Source organism: Paramormyrops kingsleyae, chromosome 23 (genome assembly GCF_048594095.1).
Source record: "Paramormyrops kingsleyae isolate MSU_618 chromosome 23, PKINGS_0.4, whole genome shotgun sequence".
NCBI classification, from domain to species: domain Eukaryota; kingdom Metazoa; phylum Chordata; class Actinopteri; order Osteoglossiformes; family Mormyridae; genus Paramormyrops; species Paramormyrops kingsleyae.
Window position 1 is genome coordinate 21021060 of NC_132819.1, and position 16152 is coordinate 21037211.

Here is a 16152-nt window from a genome sequence, read left to right on the forward strand (position 1 = left end):
CGTCTGCGGCGAAGGACGCGGAAGTGGACATCTCCCTATGCAACCACTCTGGGATTTGTAGTCCTTTAGCTTTGGCAAAGGCCTAGAACGAGTCGGGTGACCATATCCCTTGGAACTACAAACTTTAACTTTGCTGGGGTTTTTTTAAGGGACAATAATAACACGGTGGTGTATTGGATGTATAGTTTTGTTTCCACTGATTGTTGCGTCATGTATTTTGTATTTTTAAATCAGAATACGAAAATACATCAATGCGAAGTTGGAATGTGTAACAGTTTTACTGCATACATTTCATTTTTATAGGCCTAGCGGTATTCATACCTTTTAAGTTACCCATTGTGTATGTATTTATATGAAATAATCTTGTTTTATTAATCGATGCAGTGGTAAAAAGGATGGATCAGGGCATTTCTCGCATAAGCGTATTAATGCTAAATATGACTACTATGCTGATCCTCACTATACATGAAATAGAAATGTTTCTCATTTCACAGTGCAGTAATCCAGCATTTTTATTGATTGGCGTGTAGAATACATAAATAAAACTATAATACATAATTATTCATATTTCTTGAACTAAAGTTACAGTAGAATGACTGCATGAAAGAAAGACGCCGTGCAAAAGTAACAGTCACTATTGACACATTAAGACACCATCTATCAATTTAAGTCAGTTTAACCAGCAGACTCGTTAAATCGGTCAGCGGAATAGCTGCTGAAATCGCAATCGTTTGGTTTGGCTGCTGTACGCATATCAAACACTGGAGGGCGCCGCAGTCTCGCTTTTAGGAGATACTGACGCCTCCAAGTCATGTCTTCCATTTTACGACTCGTGTGTGTTATCTACGTGGGATCTAACACAGCTCCTCAAATTCATCTAGCACACCCCAACCCGTATCCGCACCAGCCTAGCAAACATTTTAAGACGTTTCATTTGTAAACACAACCAAGATATTCGTCTAGCATTTAATCACTGCGGTGTATTATTTTTTTGTCTTGTAGTGCTGTCAGTGATTTGCACCGATAGGTGTGTAATTGGTTTGCATGGGCAAGCTATTCGTAGACGTGGTCATCGCAATAGACTTCATATAATGCTTTGCGCTCTTAATCTGCCTTTCTTTGCTCGTTTATTGAATGCGTACATTCGTACTATACTAAAGTTTGCTATTTAAAATGAAATCGCGCCTCTAGTGTTGTAGTATTGAGGCTCACTTTAATTTTAAGCTTATGTAATGACAATTTTGGTGTTACGAATGATTGCGATGGGTAAGATTTTACAATTTTTTCTTGCGCTATTAATATGAATATCAGGGTTATGAATTACTTTTCGGTTACTTGAGGATTTTCAGTTACTTGTTCATAGCTCTTGAGAAAAAGAATTAAACGCCGAATTAGCCTAAACAGAAAGTCGGAAGTATACTTCCACAAATTATGAAATGAAGGCTCTAGCTGCCATTTAAAATGCATGTACAAGTATTCATGTTTGTTTGTTTATTCTTTTCGTTAACGTCATTAACATTTATAACAACCCCTTGGATTTTCTGTCATGCAAATTGAAGCGTGTGTACCATTACATTATTGACTCAGTCAACCATAATGAAGAGCTCGGGCGGATCGAAAACTGGATTAAACGTTGGAAGCAGGGCTGGGAAACGCGGAGCCAAAGGGCGTGCCCAATGGGTGCCGATCGTAGCCACAGGTTTCTATGAACCGTCAGTCCTGTTTTCTCGCTAATTACACATCATGGATGAATCCACAACTAGATGCCGAGATCTCTGTCAATTCAATAACAGTAATATTCCGTAAGGGACTTACGATAGTGTAAAACACAACATGCCAGTCCTGAATCATAAAATAAAATGTGTCACTCCTAGTCACTATTAATTATTTGTTATTTTTTATAATGAACTGGAATATCAAACTAGATCCATATATTACAATACCATGTTGTTGTAGTACGTGATGCAGGTGACAGGAAAAAGCTGTAGCCTTGGATGATAGGTCTAAGCAAAAGTTATGTAGGGAGTCATATAATGAGGAATAGCAATTACTCCTCCTTCTATTAAACACCAGGTTCCACCCCTAGGGTTTTTATAAGCAATGAACTGGACAGACTGGCTTAAAATGTACTTAAACATTGTTTGCAGTAAATACTGAATGTGACTCATACATTGTGAACTGCAATCATGTATTTTTCTCTCCATCCTTCCAGTGGCATGTTGGCCACCATCCCAGCACCAAAGAAGCTGACACGACTGGATTTGGGGGATCACACATTTATTGACCCTCATCAACTTTACAATAAAACCACCGACATCTTTAAATGTTAGCGAAATAAAAGAACGTAATCCGGTCAAACGTATTTACACATACGGATAACAGGCAGGTAAAAGCTTGCATTTTACACATGGAAACTCCACCCTCTTGGGAACGTGATTATGGGAACATCACTCTCGGATCTGCTTTAGCCAAGGAGGAAATTAAAATACATCGTAAACCAACAAAAAGCCCAAGACTTCATTTAATCTTTAAAATGTTTTATCAGTTCCTTTATACATCACAGAATACTTGAAATAGGGTAAAATATAGGAATACAGACTTTTAATCTTTAAAATGTTTTGTCAGTTCTTTTATACATCACAGAATATTTGAAATAGGGTAAAATATAGGAATACAGTGAGTCGGAATATGACCTGTATCTAGCTCCGCATATCAATCTTGGAAAAGCAGCCCTGCCCCCCCGGTCGTCGTCTGTGCTCCGGTCCCCAGATGCGAGAAAACAAAACGGCACACCACGGGAATAGACGTCTCTGCTAAAAACTGAGAAGAGCGACACTCTCACCCCATCCACAACCCTACGACTCACACCAAATGCTCCCCGGTGCACCCAGTCAGTGGAATGGTGACATTCTACATGAGGGAAATTTTACCAGAGCAGTGAACAGGTGGTCGCACGGATAATAGTATCTTTTTTCCATTTCTAGCATATCTGCCGAGCAAGTGTCTCTCACACACTCTAAATATATATATATATTTATATATATATATACACACGTATATATACATGCGTATATACATATATATACACACATATACATACACATATATAAATATATATATTTCTTTTGAAAAACAGTCCAGTCTTTTCTGACGTGATCACTCCTCCCGCTTCTCAGAGGGTGCTGGTGTTGAGCTGGCCTCCTCCACTGGCTTCGTGGCCTCAGTGGCGCCCTCTTCTGCCTTGACAGGCTCGGCGCTTGGTTTCTCCTCCGCCTCAGAGGGGGCCTCCTCCACAGCAGCCTCCTCGGCCTTGGGCTCTTCGGTCGGAGCGGCGGCCTCGCCCGGCGTCTCCTCCTTCTTCTCCTCGGCGGACTCTGGCTTCTCCTCCGCCGACGGGGAGGCGGCTTCCTCTTTGGCTCGCTTGGTCTTCTTCAGAGAGATCCCCTTGAACTTGAAGGAGTTCTTCAGAGAAAACTTCTTCTTCTTCTTCTTGGCCGTTTCCTTGGCGCCCTCGCCTTCCTGCTTGGCACCCTCGCCCTCAGCAGGGGGCGCTGGTTCTATGGCGTCGGCAGTCTCGGGTTCCTTTCCTGCCTCGGCTGAGCCGTTGGCAGCAGCTGTGTCCCCGCTGGCTTTGGCGTCCCCGTTTGTCTTGACATGGCCATTCTCCTACAAGGGCAAGGGTGGCAAAAAATTAATACATGTAACTGATTAATAATATAGGAAAATATTAGTGACGCGATCCATTAATCATTTCAGCTGTCTGATATTATAGCTGCAGATATGGTGTTGTTTTTAATCAAAACAAAATACTGAAATAATGGTTAGGGCAAAAAATGGTCCAAACCGAAAAAAAACCCAATCCAGCTGCACATTTTTGGGAAAGCCACAGAAAATGTCAAAATTAGCCTACATTTAATCGAATTTTCAGGGTTTCACGTCTAATCGAAATCGATACGAGGACTGCGCTCAGACAAAAAAAAAGTCAGTAGGCGACGCCTTGCAGTACCTCAGATGGACAGCAGCCGGCGCACTAGCGCAGTAAAACCATTATCGTACAAGACCTTTATCATCATCACCATCATCATCTTAGACAAAAGAATATACAAACACTCAATGAACCAGCCTGCGAATTTTATTTTTCCATTACTCAAGCTGGCCAGGTAAAAAATTAAGTTTGATTATATGGACATCCCACTTCTACATTTCCATTGTTCGTCAATACGCACGAAGATGTAAAGACGTATTTCAAGACGTATCAAATGTTACATTATAATACAAACTAATATTTGATTTTATTTCAAACAGTAACAAACAGCAGCCACCGCTCAGTTTAGTCTGCGAAACGCAGAGCGTGCGTATGATAATTTGGGGGGGGGGGGTCTGCGCCGTTCCTATTTCACATGGCATTTGTCTGGCATCGTCGAAAACCTCTACTGTCTTACAGGTAGGCAGTCGTGTCATTTTTACCCCGTTCAGACTATCAAGAAAGTTTTTAACCCTGGGCAAAGAGAAGACAGGTGCAATAGTGATTTACCGTTTATATGTAAGCAAGTCCAATAGACAGACGGTGTCTCGGTGCGAGCGCGTCGTCGAGACAGACTATAGACTATACACTAACCAATACATCAACTGGTGAATAACCCATTCATTGTGCAGCAATTTAACACACAATAAAAAATATCCGTCATTGTTATTCAAAAACGTCCGCTCGGCTTTTTTTTTTAATTCATTCGACATTCACATCACTACTTTTCAGTGACGAAAAACCACCATCGGAATTCGACAGAAATTACGGTCTATTAAACTCCAGGCATATACCGCCCGCTAATTTTTCTGAACAAATGTGGGCAAGGAATCACTTTTTTATCTCAGCACCAACAACCAGTTCACATCTGTTGCACAGAGAAACGGTTCCCTACCTGCCCATTGGTCTTGGCTGCAGCAGGATCAGCACCAGCAGCCTGTCCATCGACAGCTACTCCTCCCTTGGACGCCTGGGATCCCATTTTATTCTTGTTTTCTTGCACAGATAAGAAAAAAGAAGGGGGAAATCTAAGCTTTTTGAATAATCCAGCCAAAAGACGTATTTCGGGTCCAGCTGTTCAAATGAAAAAACGCATGTACGTCTCTTGTCGGAGCGCACAACCGAAAATACCCCCAACTTCCCACCAGCCCAACAATTTCCAATGTATGAGCGCTGAGCAGCGAGCGTCTGAGGATATTTGAACTGTGCTTGAGAAATAGCGAAAGCACCGCCCACTGGGCGTGGCAACTGACTCCAGCCAATCAATAGCGACTGACTGGCAGGGGCTTCACACCCCAACTCTCCCCCCACCCCCCTCCCCCCACCCCATCACTGATAGACAGGGACTTGATAAAATTACATTGTTGAGTTTTAGATGGCAAAGATAATGCTGAGTAGGTAATATTTGTGTTTGATTACAACTGGGGTGGCAGGGCTACGCCGAAAGGAACGTGACTAATTAAGGAATCGAAGTCCGGGCGGCTGAATGGAGTTTAACGAAGGATGATACCATTCCGTCTTTTGCGAGCTGAGAGAAAGTATGCTGCTTAATAAACCCGTTAATATTTTGCTGTCATCGGGGAAAAGGTCCCTTGGTGGGTTTTCTAGTACATTTGTGATTAATAGGCATCATCCAAGAGCTAAAATGTGGGCCAAGATGCCCCAGCATCACCGCACAGCCCCAGCCGAAGGGAGCGCGCGTCCGCGGGGTGTACGCGCGCCGCACATCAGCGTGCTTATGCGTGCTTCGCTACCAGCGTCCCGATCCATTTTCCTACCAATTTTTTAATTCTGATGAATGACAACAAATTCATTTGGACCGAAACTTCACGCAAATTACAACAGAAAGAGAAAATAAAACATTAGCGATACGCTGCACCGTATTTCTCTGTTAAAATGAATGTTTTGGTCAGAGTTTGTCGGGTATTTAGGTAATTTTCTGGTTCACACTTGGAATTAACATTATTTTTCAACCAATATCTCAGAAACGTATGTAACACTAATGACTAAAAATAATATTTGATATTATTCATTCCACTTTCCAGGAAGGTAGGCCACAGGTACCGACACAAGGCAGGGGAAGCCCCTGACAGTTGGCAGTGCACACACACACAGCACATGCACACACTGGGTGATTTTGAGATGCCAGTCCTCCTTTGAACCTCATGAAACTGTAATACCCATAGGAAACCCACACAACCCAGGGGAATCATCTACACTGCACTAACACTGAGGTGGGTGGCCAGTGGGATTTCATACGCAGCTATGCAGCTTAATATTATCCTTATAATGATCATTTAAACACTTTTAAGTATGAATTCTATTCTTTTTTCAAATTGCTATTTTGAAAATTATGACCTGCTACCCACTGAATTTTACGGACTCCTTAGCCTTCAGTCCCCACCACCTGTAATGCCTTCCATGATCCAGTAGATGGCGTGCTGGTTAAGGATCCTGGCTTCCAGGGCCCTGCTGCTATACCCTTAATGTATGACTCTCTGGAGTGTCAGCTGACTCGGTGTAAACACAGAATGGTCGCTCTTGGACCTTTTCACAGTGTCCTTTACTCAGTCGGCCTCTTAAATGCTCATTTAAAAATTATGCAAGGCTGTCAGAATTACCCCTTTTACATCATTGCCAGTCTGGATTCTTGGCACTGATTTTGCCATCAAACTTATTTGAAATGAATTTATTAGTCAGAGTTCTCAGCTCCTAAAAATCCATTAATACATGGGCAGCTTCCTCTGGAATCTAATTATCTCCAGGCCACCCTTTGCCCCCCCCCAACCCCCAGAATTGGCGTAAATGACATAAAGTCTCCACTGTCTGCTGAGGAATGCCTGACATTCCAATATGGCGAATAATTATTCAGCCCCATTTGTGTGGTTCCCCCTCCCTGAATGGTGTGAGCTCAGGGGTTAAACATTCCTCCACTGGTGTTAGAAGAAGGATGAGGAGTGGGGGGGGGGGGTTGAAAATACCCAGTCTGGGAGTCTTTCCCCACTGTGGAATTCTTGAGTGATTTTGTGATGTGGTTTATATTCGATGACGAGTCTGTACCCATCTTATCTGTTATTTGTTAAGTGTCCCCCCCCCACCCCCTATTGATTGTGTCTGGCAGACTTCTCAATGCGAAGCTAGCGGACACACCCCCCCAGAGCAAATGCCCCATACATATATATTTTTTTCAAAAGTACTGTTTAATGGGAGTTTTTCCTCCTCTGGGTGGGACTACAAAGGCAACTGGTATCTAGGAAGAGATAGGTGCTATCGCTCGGATTCGCATTTGTATAGACGTGTTGATGTCCTGCAGATGGGGGGGGGGGGGGGAGGCTGACGTGCTATCAGGCTTCAGCGTCGACTGGAATCCACTCAGGTAGCTGCGAGGCTGCCAGCACAGAGCTCTCCCCCAAACAGTCTTATCTCTTAGCTGTTTATCCAGAAAAGTAGAGTTAAAACACAAACACAGACACGCAGAATCGCATATGACTTACAAATCTATGGTCATTCGGTGCTGCATCCCAACACCTCCCAAATGCCAGGTTCCCATGGCCGGGTGGAGTGACCAACAGTGACCTGAGCAATTATCAGCCCCGACTGGTGGGCGATCTCCGATTCCCAGAAGCCTAATCGTGAGTCGTGACACGGCACATCCCGAGACCTCGTTAGCGTCCGTGAGGGGGCATGGCTCCGTTAAGGGCCTTTTTAAAGCCCTGCTTGGCCGGTGGAACCGCAGCCTTCAGCTGGGGGGGCTCCTAATCTCCCCATTTCTTTTTTTTTTTTTTGTACTTTGGAGTCAATGGCTCTTTTTCTTGGCTGCCCAGATTTCATGCCTGAACACAGGATGACATTTATATCCAGCAAAGGCCCCCTTTGTTCACCCTTCAGCAAAGCCAAGTGACAAGCATCACCAGCCCAGGAGGGAGGACTGGGGGGGAGGGGAGGTGGGAGTGAGAGATAGAGAGGAGGATGGGGGTTTGTGGTCAACAAATTAAAAAACAGGCGGGGGGGTTCTCCTGTGTGATTTCATTTCTTCCAGCAGAGAAATGCAGGTGCAGTAGGAAATGCAGTTATGTTATTATACCAGTGGTAAATCGCTCACTTAATGGCCACATTTATTTTTAACTGAAAACATATGTTCCTGGTGTGGGACGGTCTCTGTACCACATCCGTACCCCCCTGTCTGCATAGCTACAGTGTTGCCATGGCTTTCAAATTCACGGCGGCCCGGGGCATTATTTTATTAACACAAAAGCAGCCGCCCTCCCCTGTCAGCTGTTTTCTAGGAAGTCATGTGACCCAAGGGCTTTCAGGTTGGGGCACTTCAGCTCAGTCCCCCTGTCCAGCCAACGAAGGGAAACGCATTCCTCACCACGACTGCAAAATCTCAACATCTTACCTGAGTCACTTTGTTCCAAGCTGTGTGGACTGAACACATAAAATAAAACAGTGATTGAACAGCCAAAGGTGTTACACAAACTTGTGAAACCCGTTGACCACCGAAACTGATGCAGAACGCAATGTTTCGCAGATACTTTTGTCCAGAGTTATGTACAGGGGGGAAAGTCAGAGAGATGGGTCATCCATCCAACACACCAGGAGCAGTTGGGGTTAAGGGCCTTGCTTAAAGGCTTTTATGATATGATTGCTCGGCTGACAACAGGATTCAAACACACAACCATCTGGACATGGGCTTGGATCTGTTAACCTACTGAGCTGCACTCAGTAGCATTACTCTTCCCAGCTGAACTCACCTTGTATTCATTACAGGCTCCTAAATCTGTTTGCGTGACCATTTAAGCAGGAAGTCCTGTGTGCATATGAAGAATATATCGGAATTTACCGCAAGGACCTCTTCTGTTAAAGTTTGTCCCTTATTATTACTCTGTATGCAAAAGTCGAGAAAAAAATCATACTGCATATTCATCCGGTTCACGCTTCACAGCAGCTTAAAGGTGACCCTGCATATCTTATCAAGGTCATGGAGCGTGGCGTGTCTTCATATTGAGACGGTAACCTGCCCTGTTGTTACGTATTTCATGCTTCAGAAAAGAGAAAAAAATCAGTGCTAGCGAATGCTTTTGTTATGATTCTGCTCATTAGAGTCAAGAATTCCCGGGTTTGGGTTTGGTTTACTGCATGGCCTGATCATTCAGGGCTATAGCCCCAAGTATTTTAAGCTGAGCCCTGAGTATTTTAGCCCCGATGCCAGTCGTCCTTCAAAAGTAAAAAAAGTCAAGCCCTGGGTAAACTTAACTTAGCCCGGGATACTCCCCTGCTTTACTGATTCATTCACAACTATGGCAAAAAGTCAGCCAATCAAGTGCTCCAGGGCACGCTGCCCTCGCTTCTTTGGGCGGTGGCTCGGAGGGTTATAGGCCTTCATGGCCCTGTTCAGAAGGTCACCAGTTCGAATCCTGTGCTCTGAAACCCCTGAGAAATGCTCTCTGGATGGATGGATGGCTGGCTGGCTCTGTCCTCAGACCCAAAAGTTCGCTCTTTATGGCTGTATGTGAGTGTATGCCTTAAAAATGGAGAGAAGGATGGGATATAAAAAGCACATTCCAATCTACCTGTCCTTGTATAAATGGCACATAAAGCTTAATTTCATTTTAAGGCAGGAGATGGAAACCTTAATCTCTTACAAATTATGCCATCAGCATCTCTCACCGGCAGTCGTGCTCATGATAGATCATCCATCCATCTTCTGTAACTGGTTGTCCTATTCAGGGTCACATAGGCCTCCAGAGCACAAAGCAGGCAACAACCAAGGGTGGGGACTCATGGTGCATTCGATTATCTGGGCGCAAATTCCATGGTGGTGACGTCACATCCAACCAATCTCCCGGGCCAGCTGCACATCTCAGAACAAACATGGCTGCCTCCATGAACACGCAGTTGTTGTGTGCTGTTGCTTTACAGTATTTCAGCAGATTTGGAGCGAGATTAGGGTGACCAGATAATCCATGTCAGGGAGGACACTTTGAGCTAGGACAGGAATTGTAAATTACCATTTCAATTAAACGGACCTGGATTTCACTTGAGCACTGAGCTCTTGCTGTGTGCTGATTGGTCAGTCTCCTATAATCATGCATGTGTCACTAATGCTAATGTGAAACAGCTGGATGAGTCTTTCAGTTAAAGAAACAAACCAGTCAAAGCACAAGAAGAGCTGAACTATTTAGCCGAGCACAGGAGCCTTTCGATTTGAAAGTAGTTTGTAAAACCCGAAGTAGCTCATAGTCTCCTTCCGGACATGGATTATCTGGTCACCCTAAGCAAGATTCTTTTTTTCCGGGAGACAAACAAACATGAAACACGAACTAGTCAAATCACATTAAAAGCTTTATAATATTATTGTAGATCCATAGCAATATTCTTTTTTGAGCAGCAAACAAATCACAAACAAACAAAAGACACTAACAAGTCTGGTAAAAATCTGATATTGCATGCTGGGATACTGTTTACGGTCATGATATGGTATTCTCTAAATCGACCAAGTGCAATTACATTTATAACTATTAATACATTTAACAAAATAAACATTTTAAAATATTTATAAAATAGAATTACTGTTGACTGTGTAAGCCGCCATGTTGAAATGACGTCACAGGGGAATCTCGTGCAACAAAATTCTCTCCGACACCAACATCGGAACGGGGGCGTGTTTCCGACAGGAAGTGACGTTTTCAGCACATTCTCATGACGTTTTTCTATGACTTGGAGAGAGATAATCGAACGCAGGAGGAACCCCAGGTCTCACCCTGGTCTCGCCTACCGCACCACCATGCCACCCTGCTAGTGATAGACCTGAAAGAGATAGACAGAGGAGAGACGAACGGGCCATCGAGGAACGGGCCATCGAGGAACGGGCCATCGAGTCGGCACGTACTGAAAGTATCAGTGGAATGCGCACAACCTAGAATGATGCAGCATAACAGTCATGAAAGCGTGTCCCCTAATTGTCCCTCTGGTATTTCCGGCGAGCTTCCTGGGATTTAGCCGGAGGCTAGCCAGACATTCTAGTACGTTCTTACTGTTTTTCATCTTGTCATGGTCGGTTGACTGTTGTGTAGATATATGCATATGTGTGTGTAGCCTTGACACTAATCGCCTGGTGAAAAAAACAAAAAACAGGGAAATACCAACCTAAATGTCTTTTTTCCTCTTAAAAAGGAATAATAAAAAAACATGTGGTGTGAATTTTGGAGGCAGATGTTTAAGAGGGGAAGAAAATCCACATTGAGCTCCGGGGGGTCTGTGAGAGGATTGGGTCAGAGGTCAGCAAGGCTCTTTGCCTCGTCCTTGAGAGCACGTCCGGGGCCCTTCGTAAAAGAGCCGGCGAGATTGGCACTTCTGTTCAGTTAGCCGTCCCTTACCTAAATGTTAGCTGCCCACCCTGTGCGGCTCTTAAACAGAAGGAAAGATCAATTTTGCTGAAGGGCTCCACAAATCAGTTATCGTTTTTGACGTCTTTGTATGCGTCAGATGTTGGGGGATGGCCAGAATGAAAACGAAAGCAGGCCATAATACCTGCTTTGTCGCTTTTGACATGGTACCTGAACATTTCTCAAGCGAAACCAACATGGGAATCCCAGGGAAGATCTAATATTTCTAAAACACCCCCCCCCCCCTCTCTGTTTGCTGCACCCTCTGCCTGTGTCTTTCACTTCCTCTTTGCTCAGGAGAGATTTCTTGTGGGGAAATTTCGATGGAAATTCTCAGAAAAACCCATCCAAGCGAAGGGTACCAGTGCTGACTACAGGCCGGCGCGGCTGAAACGTGACGCGGCCCGGAAGGTGCCACCTGATGAACCCGACATGCTCACGTTGGAAGCTGCACGGGAGCAGCTGCGACCTGCGGTTTCGTAACAGGAGCGGCGGAAGAGAGACGCATGCTGCTGTCGGGTGGGGGCTGGGGGTCCCTGCGTTTGGGTGTCAACTGCGTTAATACGACCCCGGAAATACATCTTTGCAGCGTCCCGCTTCTCCAGCGAGAACGTGCAAGATCTGGAGATGGATTTAATGCAAAGCGAGGCAGAGCAGACGCACCCCGACGTTTTAGTTACTTATTATAATTTTTTCGGGTGAAGCGAAGCACCATCTTTGGGACGGCAAGAGGAAGGCTGGCGCTGGAGAAGCTCGATCCTGCAACCCGGTCGTGTAAAACCGTGTTAGATTAGTGCGAAAGACCAGCGGGGTGACGGTGGGGGGGATGAGGGGGGCATGGGGGGTAGATTCAGCCCTGATGAAAAACAGAGCTGCTTACTTACTGAGTGGGGCTGAGGCTGCACGCATGCATGCAGCCCGCGCGGAGCATGCTCCTGGGCATGAAAGTCGTCTTAACTAGGCCAGTGCTCGTCCCCCGGCTGTGGGGGGGGGGGGGTGTGGTTTCATGTTCACCAGCTGTGATCCTCCTTTCATGACTTGAGTATGTCTCCCGCCCCCCCACCCGCTCTCATAGGAAAGTGACAGAGGCAGTTTCTCTCTCACCCCCAGCGGATCTTTAACTGTTTGGGCCCCAAGGCCCTGTTACTCTGAGGGCCGTGCAGGCAGGGGGGGTCAGGTTAATCCCGCTCGCCGGGGCCGCGTGTTGCCGCAGTGCCTTCCTCTTTGTGTCACCTCCAGTCTCAAATCCTGTTCCGCTTTCCTCCTATGCGTAATCCCTGATGCTGGAAATGGGGGCTTTGATTTTGTTTTTGTTTCCCTCATCCAAACCGGTCCCTTCGTTTCTGTATTAACTCTCGCCTCGCGTCGGCCCTGTGCTGCTACCAAAATATTTGCATTTTTATGTATTTAGCAGACACTTTAAAAAAAAAAAAACACCTTTTTTGAGACCAGGGTCAGACCGTCTTTGCTGCCATTGGGGGTTGAGAGCATTGCTCAAGGCCCCAGTGATAACATCACTCTGTCAACCCTGGGATTCGAACCAGGGACTTTTTGATCACAGACCCCTTTCCTACCTTCTGAAATCGCCATGAGCTGACCTGACTGCATTCGTTGTCCGCACTGAAGTCTCACACTCAGAGATATAAAATATGTACGCTGACCTCAGATTCCCCCAAACTATAGTTACAGATTATAGACTTTGACCCATTTTCTCTGGCAAGCCTTTCTGCACCTGTGATCTACAAACACACATTATATATGTGTTTAATAGTTGCTTTGCTGCCTGTTGTGTAAGTTAAACGAAACAGTTATTGTACTACTGCACAGTAAAGCTGTTGTTTGATGATTATCTGTATAAAGACGCAAAGGCCGGATCCCGTCAGTCTGCAACCGAGCTGCTCTGGGTGGACGGTTTTGGGTGTTAAAAAAATGTGCTGACATTCACTGTTTTGAGACGGGTCCCCAGAATCCTCCGGAATGTTGCCCGCTGCTGGGATGTGGGCCGATTGCCATGAGGAATCACGCTCTGGGAATTAGAGAGGGAATCAGCTGGCGCATTTCGGATTCCACGCAATTTGACCTGTGGCTTCTCTGCCAGCCCAGGACAACCTCATAATGCTTTGAATGGGAGGCCTGAAGGCACAGAGCCTCTTCGCTGGAGTCTGCGTTTACCCAGCACATTCCCTGCGCGTATTCGCCGGGTAAGGGCCCAAGAAATGTGACATTGGTTAGCGCAGAGCACCTCAGAGAGCTGGATGCTTGTTTGGACCTGCTTGGCCTCCAGCTTCCTCGACTTCAAAGCAGACAAACTGAAGAGGATGAAATTGACGCTTATTTTTCTGGTTTTTAAATGCTTATGTCAGCATTTGCTGTGTAAATAAAAAACAGATCTGGCACTGAAAAGAAGATCAATCAGCTGCCTAAGTTGAAGTGTTGTAGTTACAGCTGTAGACATCATGCATTTATTCCTATTTGCTTTTGTCCAAAGCGACATACAGGTGATGCAAATAACACATTAATAGTCAGAAGGTTGTTGGTTCGAGTCCCAGGTGTCATAGACTTCGGCAACACACCGGATCAAGATGGCCCCAGGACATATGTGCTTTTTAAGCTGGATAAAGGAGATAGTTTAGAAACAGAATATGTAATTCCTAAATCTGAAGGTGGTGGGTTTTAATCCCTGAGACCCCTGTGTGGTCAGATGGCTCATAGCAACCGGACTGGGGGGGGGGGGGGGGTATCAGCACTATGGGGGAGTTTTAAATGTAGCTGGTCCCTGTCCATGCATGCGTCTTCAGATGGGACACGGAGGGCAGACACAGGGGTTTGGGTCTTGACGGGCTGCACTGTTTCACAGGTCAACACCATTGGCACCTCGGGGTGCTGCGAATCCACTACTAGTGTGTCGACAGCAAAGAGGAAGAGGCAGCCCAGTGAGCCCGACTTGCCCTGTTAAGAGGAAGTGTGTGTTTTGTTTTCCTTTGGGGACGGAGGAGGTGGATGCGGCCCAACGCATATCCTCCTGTGTGTGAGGATGTGAGAACCCCCCCCACACGCAGCTTTGGACCTTCTGCATGAATACCCTGTTTACCTCTGAGATATGGCGCCCGCACACCAGGAGAATTCAGAGACGGGGGTGGTGTGGTGTGGTGATGACAGGAGCCAGACGTGACCTGGGGGACAAGCGCCCCCGGTGTTCGAACTCTGCCGGCGCGTCGACAGCGCAGATAAGAAACAACGTGCATTGTGAGTCACAGCGTCCTCATCTGCCACCTTTGGTGCGGTGTGGGGGGGGGGGGACTTCACCCTGGCTTTCAGTCTGACTTCCCTTTCGAGACCTCGTTTTTGCTCCCCGGAGTCATTCTGAAATGCTTCGGTGTGGGCAGGTGGGGGGGGGGGGGTCATTTCTCAAAATGCAATTACATAGATCACGAATCTTTACAGGAAAACACAGTTGTGTCAGAGGTATGTCGCAGGACGTCGGAGTGAAGTCAGCCAGGCGGAAAGGAGGCCGATTCTCATGTCGCTGCAGTGACTCTGGGAAATCGGGGTGATGCAACACAAGTCCACATCTCCTGTGTGGTGGAGCCGGATCTCAGCTGATGACATCACACTAGTCACAGCGACTGCATCCCTCCCCCCGCCTACTCCTGAGCCACGTTTCATGGTCGCGTTTTAATTTCACCCCCCCCCAGTCGCTCACGCCTGTGAGGTCGGTGCTGCGCGGAGAGACAAACTGCTGGCACACTGACCCACTAAAGCCACGGCGACGGAGCACTGTTCACACACACACACACACACACACACACACACACACACACAGGCACACACACACACGTGCACGCAGCATGACACATGAACAGCGCAAAAAAAAATATAAAAAATATCAATATAAAGCTAATTTTGGAACAGAAATATGAAGTACATCTCACAGAGCAGAGAAACAAGATTTTCTGTTTTTAAAAAGCTTATATTTTAATTAGGTCGAGCATTTTTATTTTTATCTTTTACTGAACATGATACACAGCTAATGGTTGTAAGCTCGAGGACACAGACACCGTCATCAGGGACGTGCGTCGGGGGGGGGGGGGGTTAGTGTGTGTGTGACATCACACCTTCCGATACACACCTGAAATGCCAGACAGGGGGGGGCACTGGCGAGCGGCGAGGGCCCATGAGGCATAAACACAGCTGCGGAGCGTGGAGTGATGCCGGGTTCAGGCTGGGGGGGGGCGGACTGGGCTGTCGCCAGGGGCTGCCAGGGAGGTTAATTAACGAGCGGCCGACTGCCGCCTCCCCAGCTAGCGGGTCATGCTCGGCGTCTGCCAGCCAGCGGGGGGGCCCCGCAGAGACCGGCTGCTCGTGGATGGAGATCAACCTGACGCCCACCCCCCTCCCACTGCCGTCTACAGTCAATCTGAATCCCATACTTCACCTTATTTCTCTCCCCTGAGTCTCTTCTCCCTCCCCACCAACCTCCCCCCCCTCCCCCATCCCACCTCCCCCCTACCCATGTCACTTCCTCCCCATGTCGTCGACGCCGCCTTAACCTCTTCGTCTCCGCCGGCCTTTCAGTGAGCTGATGGTGATTACACCGCCCCCCCCCCCCCCCCCCCGCACCCCACCGCTTTCCACCACAAAGAGGCTGAATTACTCCCTAGGGGGTAATTAGCTACAGGTTAAATCCTGCTATTCAAAAGGCCCCCACCCTGCCTGCCTTCCTCGAGAAATGTAGGGAAG

At 46.6% G+C, this 16152-nt stretch overlaps 1 protein-coding gene across 1 annotated transcript; it reads right to left on the reverse strand.

Annotated features, from left to right (window-relative positions):
• Positions 1 to 2260: 2260 nt before the first annotated feature.
• On the reverse strand, positions 2261 to 5216 carry marcksl1b (MARCKS-like 1b). Its single transcript, XM_023820194.2, has 2 exons — positions 4920 to 5216; positions 2261 to 3666 (listed from the first exon to the last, which is right to left on the reverse strand). The coding sequence occupies exons 1-2, from the start codon at positions 5004 to 5006 to the stop codon at positions 3157 to 3159; spliced, it is 597 nt and encodes a 198-aa protein (XP_023675962.1). The 5' UTR covers positions 5007 to 5216; the 3' UTR covers positions 2261 to 3156.
• Between the last annotated feature and the right edge of the window lie 10936 nt (positions 5217 to 16152).